We start from the raw sequence: 21,959 nt of genomic DNA, 5'->3' as shown, positions 1-21,959 counted from the left end.
TATGATATATGCTATACGCTATATGCTATGTATTATTAATTGAAATGTTTGTCAATTGTACATATATTTCATTTAACCATTTAGGGTTCTTCTGTTTAAGTCATTTCAGTTGCTACGGTGACTCCTGTTCATGACAGTGAATCTAAAAGGAACTGGCTGATGATTGGATTTGTTGTTGCTGGTTCTGTTGTATGTGTTACAGTAATTACAGTATTGTGGATATTCTGTAAAAGGTATTTAACAACAAATTTAGTGAAAATATGAATAAGATGAAATACTACAATATCATTTCCTTTAAAATAGAGAAGGTTTGACGAAAAGACGATTTTAATATGCTGATAGGCTAACAAGACAGGTGCTAACTAGCAAAATCAAGAGCACCCCCTACGGGCAAAGTAGGCCCACAACAAAAAAAAGCTGTGATAAAAAAAATATTATAGACGGGTTACTTAAAAAATCTAACAAGCACATATAAATGTATGCCAAATATAGATAGAGGTGGGGGAGGGGAGTGGTAAGGGGTAAACAGGGGGTGGGGAAGGAAGCTGAAGGGGAAGAAGAACAAAGATGAATATGCATAGAAAATGCTGCGTGCCTGAATCAGAGTTACACTACAAGGTAAACCACAATAACGCAGACATTCATGTACCAAAGATAAACACACAACCACACCCAACTAACTAACATAGAAAAACACACAAGTGCGATAAAATAACACAGTAAGGCACCGCTTCAGACTCAAAGACGCACCCCTATAAGCAGGAAAAAAAAAACAATCGTGTATCGCCTTAGGATTCCGGCAGCCAAAATAAAGAGGGGCACAAAAGCAAACTTAAAGTTTAAGTCGGAGGGGATCCTAAAAGGAGCGCAAATGCAAGAGGAAAGGAAGGGGTGATAGGGGGAGAGAGGAGAAGGAGGGGAGAAACGCTTACAACAAACGAGATAACATACGCAACAGACAACACAAGACAGACAGAAAACCAGTTGAAAATAGGGGCACCGCCTTGGAACGGTTAGTAACCGGGCATGCCAGCCTCGAACTTATCCTATTCTCAACAAGAGGGCCATGAAGGCCCTGTATCGCTCACCTGACCTATTGACCTAAAGATCATCAAGATAGTTTCATTAAGATACAGTAATAATTGTTGCTTCTAAAGTGTTAACTAACTTTTCCTTTGATTTTACCTTGTGACCTAGTTTTTGACCCCATATGACCAAGATTCGAACTTGACTATAAGATTATCAAGATTAACTTTCTGACTATATTTCATGAAGATACAGTCCTAAATGTGGCCTCTAGAGTGTTAACTAGCTTTTCCTTTGATTTGACCCGGTGACCTAGTTTTTGACCCCACATGACCCAGATTCGAACTTGACCTAGAGATCATCAAGATTAACATTCTGACTAAGTTTCATGAAGATACAGTCATAAATGTGGCCTCTAGAATGTTAACAAGCTTTTCCTTTGATTTGACCTGGTGACCTAGTTTTTGACCACCTGACCTAGATTTAAACCTTACCTATAGATCATAAAGATTAATATTCTGAACAAGTTTCATTAAGATATGGTCATAAATGTGGCCTCTAGAGTATTAACTAGCTTTTCCTTTGATTTGACCTGGTGACCTAGTTTTTGACCCTACATGACCCAGATTCAAACTGACTTTGAGATTATTATGAGTAACATTCTGACCAAGTTTCATGAAGATAAAGTCATAAATGTTGCCTCTACAGTGTTAACAAGCTTTTCCTTTGATTTGACCTTGTGACCTAGTTTTTGACCCCAGATAACCCAATATCGCATTCTTCCAAGATTTTATTAAGGGTAACATTCTGACCAAGTTTCTTTAAGATGTGGCCAAAATTGTGACCTCTAGAGTGTTAACAAGCTTTTCCTTTGATTTGATCTGGTGACCTAGTTTTTAACCTCAGATGACCCAATATCAAACTCGTCCAAGATTTTATTGAGGGTAACATTCTGACCAAGTTTCATTAAGATTGGGCCAAAATTGTGACCTCTAGAATGTTAACAAGCTTTTCCTTTGGTTTGACCTGGTGACCTAGTTTTTGACTCCAGATGACCCAATATCAAATTCGTCCAAGATTTTATTGAGGGTAACAGTCTGACCAAGTTTCATTAAGATTGGGCCAAAATTGTGACCTCTAAAGTGTTAACAAGCTTTTCCTTTGATTCGACCTGGTGACCTAGTTTTTGATCCCAAATATCAAATTCGTCCAAGATTTTTATGAAGGTAACATTCTGACTAAGTTTCATTAAGATTAGGCCAAAATTATGACCTCTAGATTGTTAACAGTCAAATTGTTGACGACGGACGACGACGGACACAGGGCGATCACAAAAGCTCACCTTGAGCACTTTGTGCTCAGGTGAGCTAACAAGTAATGGACAACACAATGAAAATAAAATCGCCGCTGAGAAAGGCTCTAACATTAGCGCAAGAATACCAGATTAATTCAGTAAAACATAACATTAAGATACATCTAAGGTATAATTACACCAATGTACTCAACAACTTGTCCGAAGTCAGAGCACCGAGAGCCTAACTTTTAAGGACACGACTAAGAAAGCTGCAAGACAAAATTCAACTCCCTCCGTCCGTTGTATGTAGGATTTAGGAGAAAAGCATCATGGAGTCCTACACTTTATTAGTCATCGCACCATCAAATAGGAAAGCGTAGAGATTAACTGCATAGGGGTCAATAACTAAACATGCACTGTGTTTCACGATTTTCGCATCGTATTCTCTTCTGATAAACTTTTAACACGTTTTAAAAATATTTGATAAAAGTAAGGACTATGTTTAATTTTCCGAATTTTATAAACTACATCTCGATAGTATTCCGGGTGTGTAAGTCCAAGTTTTAGAAGTGTTTTAGGCTAGTATTGTAATTTTTCTAACAGTTCCGACGATCTGTAGTAAAATTTTCTGAAAGATTTCCGGAGCTTATGATAACGATAACCCTGTTGCAATAATTTCTTGGTGATATGAAAATTTCTATCATTAAAATCCTCCATCTTTGAGCAAGCTCTTGCAAAACGAATAAGTTGTGAAATATAGACACCGTATGAGGTTTCCCGTGGGACATCTCCATCAAGGTGGGGGAAGTTGACAATTTCAAATTTCAAATCGTATCATATATTTTCGTTTCTAGCTTATTATTCACAATCTTTAAATTTAAATCCAACTAGAAATGTGTCCATGGGACACAGATGCCCCCACTATATGACAAAGAACAAAAATGTTTTCCTAGGTCAGGGGCCATAACTCCTACAATACTGAATGGATCCGGACGCGAAACCCCAGGTGCACATGCTGACCAACATTCCTGTAAACTTTGGTGACTCTAGGTCAAATACTTTTGGAGCTATGCGCGACACAACACTAAAATGACCAATTTTTACAAAGTCAGGGCCCATAACTCATACACAACTGATGAATCCGGACGCGAAACCCCAGGTGCACGACTACACATGCTGACCAACATTCCTGTAAAGTTTTGTGACTCTACGTCAAATACTTTTGGGGCTAGGCGCGACACAACATTCTCGGAAGGACGGACGGACGAACGGAAGGACGGACGGACTGACAATGGCAAATCTATATGCCCCAAAGTGGGGGCATAAAAATGACGCTTCTTAATCTGAAGTATTGGCCTTGTTAAGCGGTAACTCTTTTGGGTAAATATGTTTCACAATTTCTGTAAATATAGGTTGTTCATATTTAAAATATCGCCAAGATACCTTGGGGTTCCATTAAAAGCTTCAATAATTTCAAATAATTTCAAGACGTCAGGCTGAATCTGCTGAAAACATAAGTAGTAACCACCAGAACGAAACTTCTCCTGTCAAGAACGAAACTTCTAACGCAACTTCTCCTGTCAAGAACGCAACTCCTCCTGACAAACACGTAACTTCTCATGAAAGTTTGGCAGAGACTGTATTTACAAGCTATCCAAGCGACACTATTCAAGAAGAAAGTAACCAGAGGTAACTAAAGTCGACCATACAAGTCTTTATTTTAATGTTTCAGTCTGTCAGATCACCAGGAACCAGTAATACTTCTACTTTTGTTGAATACAAAATTTAAGATATACGAGTTATCAAACATAAGACATTCGTGATAATCAACGGTTTTATATATTTGGTAAGGATAAGCTAAAAACCATCAAATGGTAAAGATATCCAAAAAAAAAAAAAAAGTTTGGCAAGGAAGGTTTTTAGTATCTGTACAATTTGATATTTTTATACGTATCAGTGACATTTATCCTTGTTATTGTGTTTCAAAATGTATTTGTTTACAGTCTGCCATGCACAGAATCAAACCTAGACCATGCGGAACGGATGGACAGCAGTGAAGAAAATGTTCCACAATTTCATTTTCAGAGCATACTTTAGAACTGATGCAAGGTCACGAGGAAGCAATGTGAAAAAATAACATTTTGATTCATTGTTTTTGTAAAACCTATATACAACATGTAATTCATAACTGACATATTTTAACACGAAATATTTCGTGTAAAATAAAATAGAATTTCCTTACAATCTCCTAATAATATATTGTATTTTGTAAATAAATATTGCTTTCTTTTTTTGAAGCAGTGAAGAGCATATGATAATTGTTAGGTTGTATGTTATATATTATAGATAAAGAACAACTAAGAAATGTCTATTTGTGCTATGCATTGAGAATAATATTGTGGGGCCCAGGTGACCATGGTTGTTGGATACAAGAATAGTAATGTGATACTCTGTTATGGTTCGAATCCGGTCTTAAGGCTTATCCGAATTTGTGCAACTTTAAATGTTATTATCGGCTTATTTTCTGCCAACGGTGTTAACACGCTGTTTCTGCATAGTTTACCTGATGAACAACGTACAGACAGATGAACAGATTGTCATTTTTAACGCTAGGTGTCTCTGTTAGGCCATTTGATAAATATTCATAACTTCTGTAGATTTTGTGGGTACAGTGGCTGGAAATGTTGGAGTTTACGACATTCCATCCTTGAGTAACCCCTTCCGGTAGTCGGTAAACCTCATAGATCAGGCCAGAAATTGAGGATTTTATCACAAATATATTATTTTTGTCTTGCATGTGTTTAAAAGGTTTATTTTAGGTACAACACAAGTTATCTGGAGGTAGGATCGATCCCGAAAGACTTGTGGAACAAGTGCGTTGACGATTTGACGATAGTAATGGCGGAAGAGCCGAGACCTTGAGTTCCAGCAATTCTGACCGACTTTCCAGCAAATCCAGCATCGCATGGTATATAACGAAAAGCGCGCATTAGATCTACCTCTTCCACGCTTTGGAAACATTCAAACAAGTCAATTCATTAGATTTAGTGATTTTTTTAAAGTTATTTACACTAGTACTCGGAACAGGAACATTTCGAAAGTGAAAGTAAGATTGGCGTTCGATGTTTGGATTCAAGTTGGAGTTTCTGGAGTTCAGTTAAGTTATTTCTTGTTTTGAATTTCTATTTTCTATTTTTTTTTAACATCGTGTACAAAAACATGGCGGACGATGATTATTTATCCTGAAGATTGATGACAGTTCTTGGACTATTTTGTTTATACAACGGTGTGTGATGCGGTCAGCCAATCAGAATGCTCAGCGCCGATGACGTTTGTTTTGTTTATGTTTTGCACATGTTCTTCTTTCGTTTTGACGGATAGACAGAAAGAAATGCTGTGATGATCCTGGGAGTACTGTCAGCTGCCGATCGTTGTGAAAACTTGTTACTTCAATGGTTTTTACAGTTCCGTTATATTCTGAGTTGCTGATGTTGACTGATTCATGAATTAACTTGATGTACAGAAACGATTATTTAACGATGCATAAAGATGAATGTTTAGCCTAACTGATGTTTTTATCTTTGTGAATTGGGCGATATGCGGGTTATGCTCGTGTCCAACCCTTTCATTTTTTATCAAGTGCTGAATAATATTTGAACTTCGATTCATTTAGAAGATACTGAATTTCAAGTTACAGATTTAATACTTTTTCGCATGAAACTTTGCATGTATTTATTTACATGGGCAGTGGTATATGAGTGTCTTACTCATCTCACTCTCATTTTGCAGTTTGCACAGCTTAGATGAGTAATGCTCATCTTTGTGCCTCCTTATGTCCATGATAGAAGACCTAGATCCTGACCAGTCATTTAAAAGTTCTGGAAGAACAAGGGGTACAGAACAGAACAGAACAGAACAGATAAATACGATTTATGAATTTTACATGTACACATTTTTTTTTGGAGAGTATTTTTCAATTATATTGTTGAAACTTATCAGATATGGCTTGTACTTCATCCCTCATGTCTCTCATTCTTCAGGTGGTATATTATAGGTATATCGGGGATTTAGGGTACGGCTCCTTAGGTAAAATTGCTTAAGTAGCCTTGCATGAACTAGGATTTGAACCGCACATTTTTTAATGATTGTTTTTAAGTTCATCGTCCCTGGACCCCGACAATATTACCTTATAGGATATTTCTACAAGCATAGATATTTCTTTATACTATAGAATATTCTATTGGCAGAAATAGAAAAACCCAGAGCATGCTGATGAATATGTACAGATGTTGAGTTGCTAAAAACTTTTAAATTGCTTTTCTCATCTTGTTATCGTTGGTATTGCTAAAATCTTTGTGTACAGTTAAATGACTTTTAGCACAATAAAAGTTTGACTTAAAGAGGAATAGTATTGCTGTTACAAATTCAGACCACAGGTGGCAGTAACGTACCTAGGATACATGAGCCATATGGCATAATGCACTTAAATTTACTACAATTATAATGTTTTCTTAGGAAAAAAATGAGAAAAAGCCGTTTTGAAAAAAAAATTGCACCTGTGACAATGAGCCATGAGAAAGGTAGGTAAGAACAGTTTGACATGTGCATTACTTCCAGGTCCGTATATTTTTTTTCAAAACAATATTTCCTCATCAATGATTGGCCGTCTTTTGGGCAAAAGAATAATCTTTCAGAACTTTAAAGCCCAGTTCCAAACCGTTTACGCATCACGAGCGAGCAACGGCGTACGAAACGGTAGTGTTTTCTCTATCCGAATAAATTCCATACATTTTTCGCACCGAAGTCTCCCCCCTAAAACAAATCAAGAACACCATGCCAGTTAAAAATAGCGCTACAAGCAGTCAGAATATGCTAAATTTAAACTAACAAGACTTAGTGTTTGAAATTATTTTTTGTCCAATGGCATTGCAGTACTTTTCAAATTTTCGGGAAATTTATTTTAGTAAATCAGTATTTACTTGCAGTCGTTTATTAATCAGGTTAGTCATGTGAATAGTAGGGACAAGGGGTGAGTTATTGATTTTATTCAGACTGTTCAAATTATTCCAATTCTTCAAAAAATGGCCACCAGAGGATGTGGTCACCTTTCAGCATTATTTTCTTTAAACGACATCTCCTCCAAAGCCACCAAATGGATTTGATGAAACTTTACACAAATGAACATTTTAAAAAATACAAAAGTTGCAAAATGAAAGTGAAAGTAGAGCTGTCAAAATGGCCAAAAACTGCAATTTAAAACAAATATATCAGTTAATTAGTTTTCATTTCCTGGAGTACCTACGTAAATATGTTAGACACACAACAGAAACAAATTTAGAGAAAAAATATGTTTGAAAAAAAAGTTTGATATGTTCTACAAAATCGAATGTGGACAATCGAAGTACATGTGTTGTAAGACAAAATACATGTTACCGAACAAGGTATCCTTTACTGAAAGAACTTCTACCCCTTCTGAACAATTCTGTATATATACGTTACAGGTCTGACAAGTATGATTTCCAAAATGAAAATTTACCCGAGGGTGGTCTCAAAGGTGTTTACATGATCCTTAAGGTTAGTTTGTTTGTTGGTTTTAACGTCGCAGCGACACAGTTACAGGTCATATGGCGACTTTCCAGCTTTGATGATGGAGGAAAACCCCAGGTGCCCTCCGTGCATTTTTTCATCACGAGCAGGAACATAGGTATAACCACCAACCTTTTGTAAACCAGCCGGATGGCTTCCTCACATGAAGAAATCAACGCCCCTGGAAAAGCAGGAATTAGCTTTATATAACATCACCTGTCCAGTGTCAATCTAATTCAAACCTTTGATCCTTTTTGTACTTTATCAAAAATTACATGGAATTTTATTACAGCAAACATATTTCTGCTAATAAACTGAACAAACAAACGCACATTTATCGCTTTATATATCACATTTTATTGTGTTTACGACCATTTCGTTCTTCGTAATGAAAGTCGGCAAATTCCGTGTGATTACGTCCGAATTCGATTTCGGCATCCTTCGGACATAACAGAAACTTACTTTTCATTACATGTGGAGAAACGCCGATTGCCATTACGAGTCCAGTACCTTAATAAAATTATTTTTCGACAACATGATTAAGCCTCGCATGTCATAATGACCTTGTCCAATTTGATTGTTTAAATGACAGGTAATTCTTGTCATCGTAGGAAAAAAATAGTAAGAGATCCATGAATGCTCAGAATATTATTAAAGCATAAATATATAGTGTTTATCTGATTTGTAAGGAAACATGATTTTTTACTACAGGTTGCTTGTGTGGATTTAAACAATATCTTGTAATTATTTCTGGCGAACAGACAGATCTGGAATGATTCAGTAGCAACCTTAAATTAAAATACTCATGAATGAAAGAAAAGATATATTTATTGGTTTTATTAAGTTTTATGTTTGTTTACTAATACATGTGTGCAGAAATGTACTACCTTGGCGACTTTCCCAATTTTGATAGCTTCCAATTAGACTTCGGATAATAATTGTTGACCATACAAATTGTTTTAATATGTTATACATAACAATATTATTATGTTACGCTTTTCATTGTAAAGTTTTGATACATTTCGTTCAAAATTGACGTCACCGTGACAACTAATGTAGACCATGAGTTAATGTAAAAGTAATAAAAATAGCAACATGTTACATGTATATGGAAATGCAAATATCTTTTGGTCTGGCTTTTTTATTTTATTTTGAAGACAACGGAGCTGGGTCAAAGAAACTGATTTTATTGTCTGGAAACGTATTTGTTTCATTCTCGTATATCTGTTATTTTTGTGTTACGAAAATGGTTAAAATTTACATTTTATGTATTGTTTACAGTACATGTTTGTTTGACTGTTTTGAACGTTTATAGTTTTAGATGCTACGACGTCAAATGTGCTTTGAAGTTGGAAACGAAATGTTACAATTTATAATACGTGAGCTCGTGTATAAACAAAGATGGCCGCCATACTGATGGCTTGAACTACCGATCTTCACGGACCCTTCCAGTTCGAGTAAACGAGAGTCGGCTGTAATGAATTTAAAAAGAATGTTTTTCAATCAGATTTTAAAATGATCTTAAAAAGACAATGTCAGTTGTAATCTTTTTGACGTCTGCCCTTGCTTAGCCATTTTTTTTTGGTCAAAGAAATATGTTCGTATTATATATAGGCAATAACAATTATGATGCTAAGAGGGAGAAAATGGAAAATGCCCGCTCATTTGTCCCTAATTATCTAAAACTCGAATGTAATTTCTTACAGAATTATGCGTCTTTTTCTATTTAACAATTTGTTATTGTTCTTGTATATAGTTTTTATCCCAAGACTTTAAAAAAAAAACAACAAGCTCTGCTCTCCTCCCACAGGACTTGTTATTTAGTAGGATGCTGTTATGTTTTGGACTCATACGACGCTGCGAAAAAGGATCAAACATGGAATATAGAAGATTACAAATTACTATGTTGACGTTCAATCGAAGTTACGATTTTTTAAAATGATCTGTGAAACAGATATGAATACCGTAGTGTTTGTTCTCAAGTTTACATGAAGTCACAGTCGACTTGTGAGAAGTTGTTTTGGGTTTTTTTAGGCCCCAATGGGTAACCCCGTTTATTCTCCCCGTCACATGGTTAGACATGGGTCGGGGGACCATCCCATGTAACCTTACAAATAAACAAGTACCAATGAGTTAAATGTAAAATACGAAAACATAAGAAAAGTAGATTCAGTGATGACAATATTCAGGGAAGAGATACTTAGGTAATTCTGTTTATGTTCTAAAACCTCAACACATAGAACAAAATAAAATTACTAATACTATATGAAAACAGTCATATTCACGAACAGAAACGCCTCTCCTTATATTGGTATTTATCTACGTAAAATTTTACATCAAAACGTTTAATTATATTAGTTACATATCCAAGTAAAGACTGTATATTGGTACAATCCAAGAACAAATGATGCAATGTTTCTTTTTCTAATGTGCAAAAAGAACATTTTTCTATTTCGGATATCTTCATTTTGTACAGTAGAACATCTGTTCCTAAAATTCGTCGGACAATTCTTGTTTGCAACCATTTTAAGTAAGAATCATTACTAATTTCAAAAACCCAGCTATAAATTATTTCCCATTCTGAATTCTGAATTTCAAAAAAGTTGGTAGTTGTATGTAAAAACAAGTGTTGACCGTAAGAGAGCCAATGCTCGACTATTCGAATTGGTGTCCCAGAAGCAGGAATATTACCCTAAATGTTAGTAAAATATCTATTATCTATACAGTTTCAATGCAGTATCTACATTAGTTTGAGGGATGGTAACTTGCATGACAAACTTTAACCTTCAAAAGAAGACACAAATTGGCAAAATACATGTCAGAGTTATGGGACTTGATGTTATGATTTATGATGCTATGATTTAGTTTTATCAATCTGAAGAAACGTGTGAAGCTTCAATGCAATATTTGCATTTGTTTTTGAGATAGTAACTTGCATGCAAAACTTTAACCAAGATTTTCTAAGTCCAAAAGGAGCATGATTTGCCCAAAATACATGTAAGAGTTATGGGACTTGACCCAGTGAGGTTGGTAATTGACCTAGGAAAAGAAAAAATAAGTTTCAAAGCTGTATGCCTTTAAATGATAACTTTCCGTACTTGCAAGCAAAATTGTAAACAAGGTGTGACGCCGACGCCGACGCCAGCCTGAGTAGAATAGCTAGGGATATTCTTCGAAAAGTTGAGCTAACAAGCTTGTTGTAATGAAGTTACGTATTCTTGCATAAAAACTACTTTTTTACTGGATCCGCCCATGTATTAACTCTGGCAATCTGGCTTTCGACTGAATGAACTTCTTTAAACTGTAAATAAATTAAATCACAGATTTTTGACAATTTAACAAACATAAAGTAATGTTTTATCACAGAGTAAAACAATATCATTTGACTGTAAAAAGGTTTCAGCAGTGAATCATATCATATTACAATCACCGTTGAATCTTTCAGTTTGTGTTGAAATATTCACTTTATTGTGATCAGTCCTCTTAGGACCATGCATCAGTCTTCGCTGGCACTGGAGAGTCATGCCTTGGTTTGAAGCATGGGCGTTTTTCTGTATTAAAGTCGGTGTCTCTCCAAGGATTTCCACTCCATTCTGTATATGCTGGACTGAAAATAAAAACATACAAAACGTTACATTTTAGACGGGCGACAGAATTGTGAGAGGAGTTTTTGAGTCTTTTATTGACTGCCTGTATTTCCGTATCCGTTTTCTATTTGACTGAATATGAAAAAGCATCAAATTTAACCTGTTAGCATTAAGTCGTGTATGTCTTCATCAGACGACATCTGAATAATTTCCTTTTGGTTTTATATGTAATAAAAAGTGAAAACAGTGCTGGAACGTAACACTTGGTGATGTGACAGGCAGGAGGTTTAGCATTACATTTATTTTGATTACAAAACGACGAGTAATGTATATGAAGTGCCTACTTGTCGTGTGCTGCTGACATCGCTCCCTTTGAAACATTCGGGTATCCAGCTGCTGCTATTACACTGTATGCAGGTGGCATGTCCCAGTTATCTCTAGCTGCAGTATCTAAGTTTTCCCCCAGTCTATTCGGATTATTCGGGAGGTTTCTGTCAAAAGCAAATATAAAATCAAACAGCATTTAATTTACAGCAAGTTGACCAAAAACAAAATGGAAATAGATGTTTTAGATTTTATGCTTTTCTTAGATTATGTAACAAGCCTTCGTCTGAGATCTGCAAGTTTAGCAAAAAGTGGAATAACACACTAGTTTTATGCTTTTGTTTTAATGTGCCTTTTTTCAACTCAGCACGATATATAGTGAAATACACAGTACAGTACCAACTGCTAAGCAGTTAAGACATAATACGCAAAGTTAAGCGTTGGTAAAATAATGTTAAAAAAAGTCTTGTTTTGGAATTTAAGTGATACGTACCTCATCTCAAATCTACGATTTGCGTTAGCCATATTGTCCGGTGAATCTATATGTCCGATATTGCTACCACAATTGGTCCGGTTCTTCCGTGAGTTCATGCTAAAAGAAAAGAAACTATTTACCCAGATTTTTGGAGAAACTGTTAAATTTGTAACAATTACCGATGATCTTAAATCAAACCCGTTTTCTTCATACATTACGAAATAATCAGCCTTGAATCTAGTCCCTGGCCTCAATTTCACGAAAACTTAAAGCTAAGTCTGTTATTTCAAGTGCTTGTTTTTGCCCTTTATATGTCTTTAATGTTAACATTTCCATTTATATCAGAACCGTATATGACTATTTCACAGATAAAAACACAGTTCTGAATTTTACAGAAAACGAATAAAAATAGGAAATATACTAAGCAAATATGTGACTGAAATAAGTACTACAGACAAATACTACTGTACTACTAACCATATTATAATATAGCTATAAATACCTTGCTATAGAAAAAAATCTATTTTAAATAACAATAACTTTAGCAATTGCACCATTTTAAAATCACAGATTGAACTAAGTTTTCGTGAAACTAGGACCTTAACTTTATCCTCTATAGTCTAGGACAATGTTTAATATCAGGAACATATTCACGTAAACTCGTGTATTTTTTGTAGTAATTAGTGGGTATGTTTGATGCAGAAACATGTGGCATGCTGTTTTCAGGCATCATAAGGGAGAGTATCAAACTACTAAATGCTATACAGAAATACCCTCATGGTGTAATAATATAAATTGTAGAAGTACAGTTATATTTGAAAACAAAATCGCCTTATTTTGTCTTCAGCTTGAAAACAGTATGGGTCTGTCTTCATTTTTCTGACAAGATTTCAGCATTTTGAAAAAAAATATCCTTGCATCAAACATACCAAACAGACTAACATGTGATAAGACGGTTTAGATTTTAAGACATAAGTAGTTACCTTTTTTGGTCTTAACTTAGGATTGCAAAACACAAAAATGCATAAGCTATGTATAGTGCTTACATCGTTACAATCCATGTTACACTTAAATGTGGTCAATCAACATTTTCATTTTTACAATAACCTGTCAGGGATCTATTTAATGAACAAAAAGGACTCATTGCATAAAGTTAGATCCCTATTAAAATACATGTTGAAATTTGTAATTGACAGATAAATAATGGAATATTTCAACAATCTGAACCTAGTAGAAAGTTTTAAAACAGTGTGTAGCTTCCGAATCAATGGTTTTCCCCCAATTTGTCCTGGTTATATGCAACCAAGACAGGCGAAGGGAGGTAATGATAATTTACAAACTTGCATTTCTAACAAATTTCGGCTTAAAGGTGGATAATCAGATTTTGGCCATGTAACGGATTTGTTCGAAACTTTAGCATCTGATCATTTACACTCATTTATGTTCACTTAACACTTAATACAAATTAGATTTTCACTGGAGGTATTTTTAAAATTTCATTTTCCTATCCTGGTTGCCCAACCAAGATAGAGTTATTTTATCATAAGTATAAATTTGATAAACATACTTTGCCTAAGGAAATGTATAAATATTAGACATATTGTAATATATTTGTAAAATATTTGCATTAAAAATTATGTATTTAGATGGAATTCATTAGAAACGCAAGTTTGAAAAATTATTATTACCTCCCTTTGCCTATCTTGGTTGCGCAACCAAGATAGATTGGAAATAAATGAATTCAGAAGCTACACACAGCTTTAAAATTGCATTTTGGTTCAGACTGTTCAATAGTTGATATGTCTATCAAATGCAAATGTAAAACTAGACATTGTATCGAAATAAAATGAAATACCCAGCTTTTTATATACTTTCATATTAAAGGGGAGTAATTACAAAATTTTATAAAAAATAATAAAATATACATTTCAAATAGGAATCTAACTCTATGTAATCGGTCTTTTTGTTCCTTAAATAATTCTCTACCAGAATATACAAAAAGTAAAAAATGTCATTAAATGTTGATTAAATGTGATTGACCACCTTTAACATATATTTGTCAAAGTAAATATAATACATTACTGCTAATATTCATAGCATTTCATTGGCAAAGTGTATGGTAAAACTTTATCAAATTTATTCCCATATGCTAAAATAACTATTATGGTTAGGCAACCAGGATAGGAAAATCAAATTTTGAATTACCTCCCGTAAAAATCTAACATTTAGTAAGCACACAGTGAACACAGGCAAGTGTAAATAATCATTTGTTAAACATTCAAACGAATTTATACTTGATAAAATCTGATTAAACACCTTGAAAAAGTTTGGTCAGCCTTAAAGCATCTGAAATTAACCTTTTACTAAAGATGACACAGTTTTGCGGATAATATTATTTTATTTCTTATTTTACAGACAAGTCTATACAGTACAATAATCTCTTTTTATGACTATTTACCAAAAGTTGTGTTAAATACCTTTTACAGATGAACATGATCGTGGCCATTAATATAAGACAAACTGCAACAGAACCACCAATAGCTAGACCGGTAATGAACCAGTTGAATACAGAACTGTCTTCCTCTGGGGTAGCAACTGAAAACATACATCAAGATGTTAGTTAGATACTCCAAATAAACGTATCTATTGAAACAGAAGTAAAAACCCATTAGTAATGTGGTAAGATGGCCGTATTCTGTACGGTTCGAGACGGGTGCTAGTTCGCGTCTAGCAGGACATGACGCCACTCGTGCTAGCCATCTTGTAGAAAGAGCAAGGCGATAGCATTCGGAACTAAATCAAGATATTATGGAAGCATATTTCTGCCACGAGATAGCTAGGTTGCTATCGCGATAATAATGTACACCTTCCAGGAAATGTGTTTATTTTTTTAAAAATCCGCAATAAATAATATTTTGTGTAAATAATTTAGCGCAAAATTTCGCGTTAATGCTCGAAACTGCTAGCTATCACGATAATATTCTAAACTTTCCAAGAAAGTTGTGCAATTTTCTGAAAATATCGCAATAATTTATTTTTTCCAGATATTTTAATTGTTTTCTGAAAACTTTTAACCGCAAAATTCCGTTACTGCAACGTCACAGTTGCTAGATAGCTATAAATAGAACACGGTGATATCAATCATTATTGGGGCCAGACTACAGTATCTACTGCATGACGGTTGTAAGTTCGGTGTTAAATTACACGGAGTTCAACAGTGTTCCTTCGATTCAGTAGGGTGCTATTTATAGATATCAAAATGGCAGCTCTGGGCACTAAACGCAAAAAATACCGAGATAATATGGTCAAAAATATTTCCAGGATTTTTTTCAGAAAAGTTCGAAATATCAAGATCTCCTTTTTTAGCTAATAGATGGCAGTTATGTGTACTTTAGCAAAAAGTATCGAGATAATAATGTAAATTTTCGCAATAATATTTGCAGAAAACTTTCGACTATTGAGATAATCTTTTCAGAAAACTTCGCTTAATCACGATAATTCTTTTAATTATCGTGATAGCTACCTAGCCATCTCGTGGCAGAAATAATGCATGCCACCATAAGATATGCCAATTTATGCTACATTTAAACCAGTGTGCAACCGGGAAAGTAACGGGAGAGAAGACAGTTTTAAATTGTTAATATCATATTACCTGTCACATAAAAGTAATAATTTTATTAAACAATTGTTCAAGGACATTTTATTGAAGAATGTACCCACTGTTGCAATATTCCATGTCCCTAGTCATCAGCCCAGCTGTGGTCCATCCCTCCGGACACTGCTTACAGGATGTCTGAGCCTCCTCGTCTTGAAAGTATCCACGAGGACAACGTTCACAGTAATCACTGGTTGCCTAAGTTCCTTTTCCACATGACACTATAAATACAGAATCAACAGTAGGTATTGTAACTTGCTTAATTAATTAAATTACCTGTTACTAAAAATACACCACAATAACAATAACGATTGGCAAGTGATGTATGCTAATAAAAAGGTAACCATATGGCTGATGTTTTCGACAAATCATAAGTATTATATACAGAATCAAATACACAATAAAGGTAATCACAAATTTAGATACGAAATACTGTTGGAATTCATGCCTGGAATAACTAGTATATTGTGTAAATAGGCTAGTACTTTTCGGCTTCGTGTTAACAGTGTTAACATTTATGACACTTGACGAGTCAGGGTATCATCTATTTAAATGAACGTAAGATTTAGATATCGATTAAAGTTTCACTTTTAACTATCTAAACTCGAACTGTTTATCTTGTTGAAAAATCTGTTCTTACCACAGTATTGCCACACCGAAACATGTCCTGGTTCACACACGGACACACCGTCCAGAGTTGAACTGTTCACAGCAACATCATGCTCACCGCCACCATATTGTATGGTAAATTCTAAGTTTGCAATGTATGTATTTAAAGCTTCCACAATTTCAGCTAAAAGGTCGTAGCACTGGTTTATGCCTGCAAGTAGAATTACGTTTTTCCTGTGTGTCTGTATACTTACAGATTAAGAGAGTCTTCAGAAATGAATGACTTAGGTGGCATTTTGTTAAATAATTTACTGGCGTACCCATAAACGTCTTTCTAAGAATATATTTTATTAAAACAATTAATTTTGATACACTTCTGAACCTGTGGAGAGTTACAGTAAACTGACAAACATTTAAACCCATTGAAGGAAAATAAACAAGTTCACTTTGACCAGCGCCTTAGCCACATGCTTGAAAATAAGGTAAAAGTAAGCAAATATCTGTATACGAAATTCATATATTTAAGACTTAATGATAATAAAGGATTACATAAATTACCGGCAGTAATATCGCATGTTAATTCTATCGTGAACATCACATAGCTTGTGTCCCTTCGTTTTCTCTCCGATGATTGGCCGGAAGTGAAGACATGTGTATCCTGCAGCGCAACACTTCCGTTACCTATACTTGTTATCTGTTTCATCTTATTATTTACCTTCGTCTTTACATGAGAGGCCAAGTCGGAAGTTAATGTGGGAAGTGTTGGGTATTCAGCCGATATGTTGAGTTTGTTGTGCAGTGCCCGGAGCTTTGCTGCAAAGGTAAAAGCATATTTGAATATATAAATCATTTTGTTTACAGTGGTGCAAGTCATCTGGCTATTGTTATATAATACTTATTGAATTAGGCCAGTATAGCATCGCTTGCCGGTCAACAATTAAAACGATTTGTGTTTACTTGTCTTTATGCCGCTTCAATGACAGGGAACGACAGAACGCTAAAATACAATTTCTTGATTTTGTAGTTCCGTTACCATCGCAACAACCACGATCATATAATAAGTCAAATATGGGTTTAACACAATTAATCGATGAATAACTGCTACAGGAAACAATGCAAATCATCTGGAGTTTAACAAGTACAATTTGAATACGAGATAACTTGCTACAGTGTAAACCTACTGTCCAAAATTCGATACTGGAGTTTTAACAAGTACAATTTGAATACGAGGTATAACTTGCTACAGGTAAACCTACATGTCCAAAATTCGATACTGGAGTTTTAACAAGTACAATTTGAATACGAGGTATAACTTGCTACAGGTAAACCTACATGTCCAAAATTCGATACTGGAGTTTTAACAAGTATATTTGAATACGAGGTATAACTTGCTACGTAAATACTACATGTCGTGTCCAAAATTCGATACTGGAGTTTTAACAAGTACAATTTGAATACGAGGTATAACTTGCTACAATGTAAATCTACATGGTTCCAAAATTCGATACTGGAGTTTTAACAAGTAAGTTTGAATACGAGGTATAACTTGCTACGTAAAGTAAATCTACATGTCGTGTTTAAAATTCGATACTGGAGTTTTAACAAGTATAGTTTGAATACGAGGTATAACTTGCTACGTAAATGTAAATCTACATGTCGTGTTTAAAATTCGATACTGGAGTTTTAACAAGTACAATTTGAATACGAGGTATAACTTGCTACAGGTAAACCTACATGTCCAAAATTCGATACTGGAGTTTTAACAAGTATAGTTTGAATACGAGGTATAACTTGCTACGTAAATGTAAATCTACATGTCGTGTTTAAAATTCGATACTGGAGTTTTAACAAGTACAATTTGAATACGAGGTATAACTTGCTACAGGTAAACCTACATGTTCAAAATTCAATACTGGAGTTTTAACAAGTATAGTTTGAATACGAGGTATAACTTGCTACGTAAATGTAAATCTACATGTCGTGTTTAAAATTCGATACTGGAGTTTTAAAAAGTACAATTTGAATACGAGGTATAACTTTCTACAGGTAAACCTACATGTTCAAAATTCGATACTGGAGTTTTAACAAGTATAATTTGAATACGAGGTATAACTCGCTACATGTAAACCTTCATGTTCAAAATTCGATACTGGAGTTTTAACAAGTAAATGTAAATCTACATGTCGTGTTTAAAATTCGATATTTAATTTAACCAGTACAACTTAACCTTCACGTTTCAAATTTCAAACTTAACATTTAACAAGTAAACTTGAATACAAGGTATAGCTTAGTAAAGGTAAACATACACGTTTAGTTTATACTAATTTGTTTTAGCTCGATTGTGATGAAAGCTACAAGCTTATTGGAATCACTCTCGAGTCCCTTTCCTGGAAAAACCAATACTAGAGTCATATGAGATGTCATGGTCGTGACCCCATTAGGGCTCGAACCCACGAACCCTGGATCGGCCGCCCAATCCAGGGTTCGTGGGTTCGAGCCCTAATGGTGTCACGACCATGTTAACCAGTGTCTGGTCCACAAATGATTCCAGACATGTTAAATATGTCTCCATCAAAGTCGAAACCTTCATCGCACGTGGGCTTGCAAACACGTGTCTCATTGTTTGTCCACTCGCAGTTCATTTTTCCATTTTCGAGGTGTGTAGGTTCGTTCACACATTCTAAAGGACATCAACATGTTTAAAACTCAGTTCAAAAACGTTAAGAACAGGCATGTCCGTCCCTTGTTTCTATTAACAAACTTGAAGTAAGATAGGATTTCATTCCATGAGGAATCTCGATAAAGAGAAATATGTTTATCGTGAAGACTGACTGAAGACATTACCAAACAAAACCTCTGAAATAAGTCTGGAAGATATCAGTTACTGCGGACAATAAATTGTAAATGTCCGGCCATGCTTATTCTTCGAAATAGAAACAGATTGGATCAGCATATCGTTTGACGAAACAAGAGGTAAATTGAGGAGATATTCGTCGTTATTGTCGAAGGTATACGTCATTTCTAGATAAATAAATTTTATAAATGTTAATCTAAACGCTTTACTTTCTCAAAAAATAGAATGTTTACCTTACCGTTAACACAGGTTACGTTGGTTTCGCATACAACCACTGTCGTGTTACTGCCTTCACATTCTTTCCCGCCATTTATAGGAATAGGATTTTCACAGACACGTGATAACTGCTGCCACCCCGGCCCGCATGTCACCGAGCATTCACCGCTTGTCTCCCACTCTGTCCAACCACCGTCCACTGCAAGCAAGCAAAATTACCTTGATTAATTGTAATCATGAAAACAAAGTAATAACGCACGCATAGTTTTGAAAAATACTGGAAATATACTGATATCATACATCCTCGTGAACTCCTTTCATATCTCTCATCAATAAAAATGAATATGCTTGGTGTTTCGACAGAATGCTTAACGTTTACAGTATTCAATTCATTAGCCTATAGATAGACTTAATATTTTGTATTTATATAATAAGAAGTACCACAACTAAAGTATCAAATATTTGCACATAGAAGATGCATTTGTTTGAATTGCAGAGTATATAAAAATTATGTGCTTTAAATTACTGGAAAATGTTAACAAGAAACCGTATCGTATTTCCCACAATTCTCCAGTGCACCCTTCTAAACAAACACACGTGTACGTATCCTCTCCATCAATACATGTAGCATTATTGTCACAAGCGTTGTCAAGACAATCATTAATATTGACTTCACATAAACTTCTCAAACACGCGCAGGAAAAGCTTCCAACAGAATCTGAGCAGGAGCCACCATTTTGACACGGCAAATCCTGACAGTCATTGTCAACTGAAAGATGCAACATATTTCATACTAACTGAAGGTTTAATCCTCTGATAGATATTAGATCTAATAGTTTTTCATAAAGTATCATTCCTTAAAGGCTAAATTTTAGATGTAATAATAAGTTGATGTAAACCTTATTGGTACTCAAAGATTGACCAGTTACAAGAACTGGACGTTCTGTCTTATTTGTACGCCGATTTTTAAATAACTGAACATCGACCAACTTCCGTTATTTGAAAATACCCAAACAAATACCTTATCAAAAACTCCTCTGACTACAAAACCAGGGGTCGTAAGTTGAAGACCCTGCTCCTTCAAATGAAAAACCTGACATTGAGATAAGAGTCCCGTGTTCGGATGTTTTACACGCAGAACACTCAACAACAAGGAAAGGTTCTGAAGTTTGAGCTTCTCCTGTATCTTGCACTAACCTCCCACTAATGTTGCCAATATATTTCAGGCGTCCCTGTACGGGTTACGGGGAGGGGGGAGAATGGACAAATATAAACAAACAAACAAACACACATATTGCCTTACCAAACGTTTGTGGCGGGCAATGTCAAAATAGTTTAATGTAACCTACCATCACATTTGCTCTTTATAAGTACAAAAGATCCATCCAGCTCCGAGAACTGCCTCCAATATATCAGATCACCTTTGTCTGTACCAAAACACGTGTCTGTCTCGACCGGGGAAAAGGCATTTGCATCTGACCACATATTCATCTGAGACACAGAACCTACGAATCCTTCACCTGATCAAAATCATTGAAAAATGAATATTTCATGATTACATCTTGGAAGAAACTGTTTCTTAATATAATTGTCTGATTGGCTATAAATCGGTGGTCAGTCGGTCGATAGGCCATTTGGTTTATAGTCAATTACTTGATAATTCTTTGTCTAACAATAGTCAAACTTCATTGGATGATTCTTGTGGTAATTAGTGCTCTATTGTTTCTCTGTCAATAGATCAAAGGTCAGTGGATCAAAGGTCAGTGAATCAAAGTTTGTTCGGCGTATGGATGGACGGATAGTTCAGTGGTTTGCACATTGGCCTTCCAATCCTGAGGTCGGGGGTTCGATCCCCGGCAGCTACTCGGGAATTTTCAGAAACGCTTTTCAGTGTTTCCCACCCAACTAGAGGTGTACTGGTCAGGAACCCAGGCAATCCTCGCGTGTATCAGTGCTATACACTGGGCACGTTAAAGAACCAGGCTGTCTATTCGCAACGAGCTAGGCTAAGTTAGCCGGACAAGCCTGTATCTGATTTCTGATCTCTCTGTCGTGGGGGCTTTGTCTCACTCTGTCCCTCTGGTCAGATCGCTCTGTGTCTGTACTAGTAGAGGAGGAATTATGCGCCCTGTGTGGCTGCATTTGAACTATGTAAAGCGCCTTTGAACGTGAAATTGATCATGAAAAGGGCGCTATATAAATCTGGTATAATAATAATAATAATAATAATAAAGGTCAGTGGTTTAAAGTTGTACATCCTCCGGAGATGAATATGGTTCCTGCTCAAAGAACGTTTTGATTTACAGTCAACAACAAACTTCTTCTTGGATCGC

At 35.2% G+C, this 21,959-nt stretch overlaps 2 protein-coding genes across 4 annotated transcripts in view; one reads left to right on the top strand and one right to left on the bottom strand.

The window, feature by feature from the left end:
* The window catches only part of LOC123554676 (uncharacterized), a 121,644-nt gene extending 115,329 nt beyond the window's left edge, over positions 1–6,315 (top strand). For 2 of the 3 annotated variants that reach the window (XM_045344965.2, XM_045344957.2), the window contains exons 23-25: positions 101–233; positions 3,809–4,009; positions 4,324–6,315. In XM_045344965.2, coding sequence (XP_045200900.2) covers positions 101–233; positions 3,809–4,009; positions 4,324–4,417 — 428 coding nt within the window. In that variant the 3' untranslated portion in view covers positions 4,418–6,315. The remainder of the gene's footprint in view (positions 1–100; positions 234–3,808; positions 4,010–4,323) is intronic. The other variant, XM_053525274.1, reaches the window with a different exon arrangement.
* Positions 6,316–9,773: 3,458 nt separating this feature from the next.
* LOC123554736 (uncharacterized) lies at positions 9,774–17,359 on the bottom strand. The gene is made up of 7 exons (XM_045345045.2): positions 17,115–17,359; positions 16,588–16,767; positions 16,013–16,168; positions 14,770–14,887; positions 12,311–12,409; positions 11,838–11,984; positions 9,774–11,513 (listed from the first exon to the last, which is right to left on the bottom strand). Exons 3-7 carry the CDS (start codon positions 16,038–16,040, stop codon positions 11,390–11,392), a joined length of 516 nt encoding a protein of 171 aa, XP_045200980.1. The 5' UTR covers positions 16,041–16,168; positions 16,588–16,767; positions 17,115–17,359; the 3' UTR covers positions 9,774–11,389.
* Between the last annotated feature and the right edge of the window lie 4,600 nt (positions 17,360–21,959).

The sequence above is a fragment of the Mercenaria mercenaria genome, chromosome 15 (genome assembly GCF_021730395.1).
Source record: "Mercenaria mercenaria strain notata chromosome 15, MADL_Memer_1, whole genome shotgun sequence".
NCBI classification, from domain to species: Eukaryota; Metazoa; Mollusca; class Bivalvia; order Venerida; family Veneridae; genus Mercenaria; species Mercenaria mercenaria.
The sequence above is the reverse complement of the archived record's forward strand: the minus strand, read 5'-3'. Positions and strand labels throughout refer to the sequence as shown.

Bases quoted from the DNA above. Each gene is read 5' to 3' on its own strand.
- LOC123554736 (XM_045345045.2), bottom strand. From the start codon at position 16,040: ATGACTAGGGACATGGAATATTGCAACA. The intron at 14,888-16,012 runs GTGGGTACATTC...GTATGTTTTCAG, and splicing joins GGACATGGAATATTGCAACA to TTGCTACCCCAGAGGAAGAC. The intron at 11,514-11,837 runs GTAGGCACTTCA...TTTTATTTTCAG, and splicing joins ATGTCAGCAGCACACGACAA to TCCAGCATATACAGAATGGA.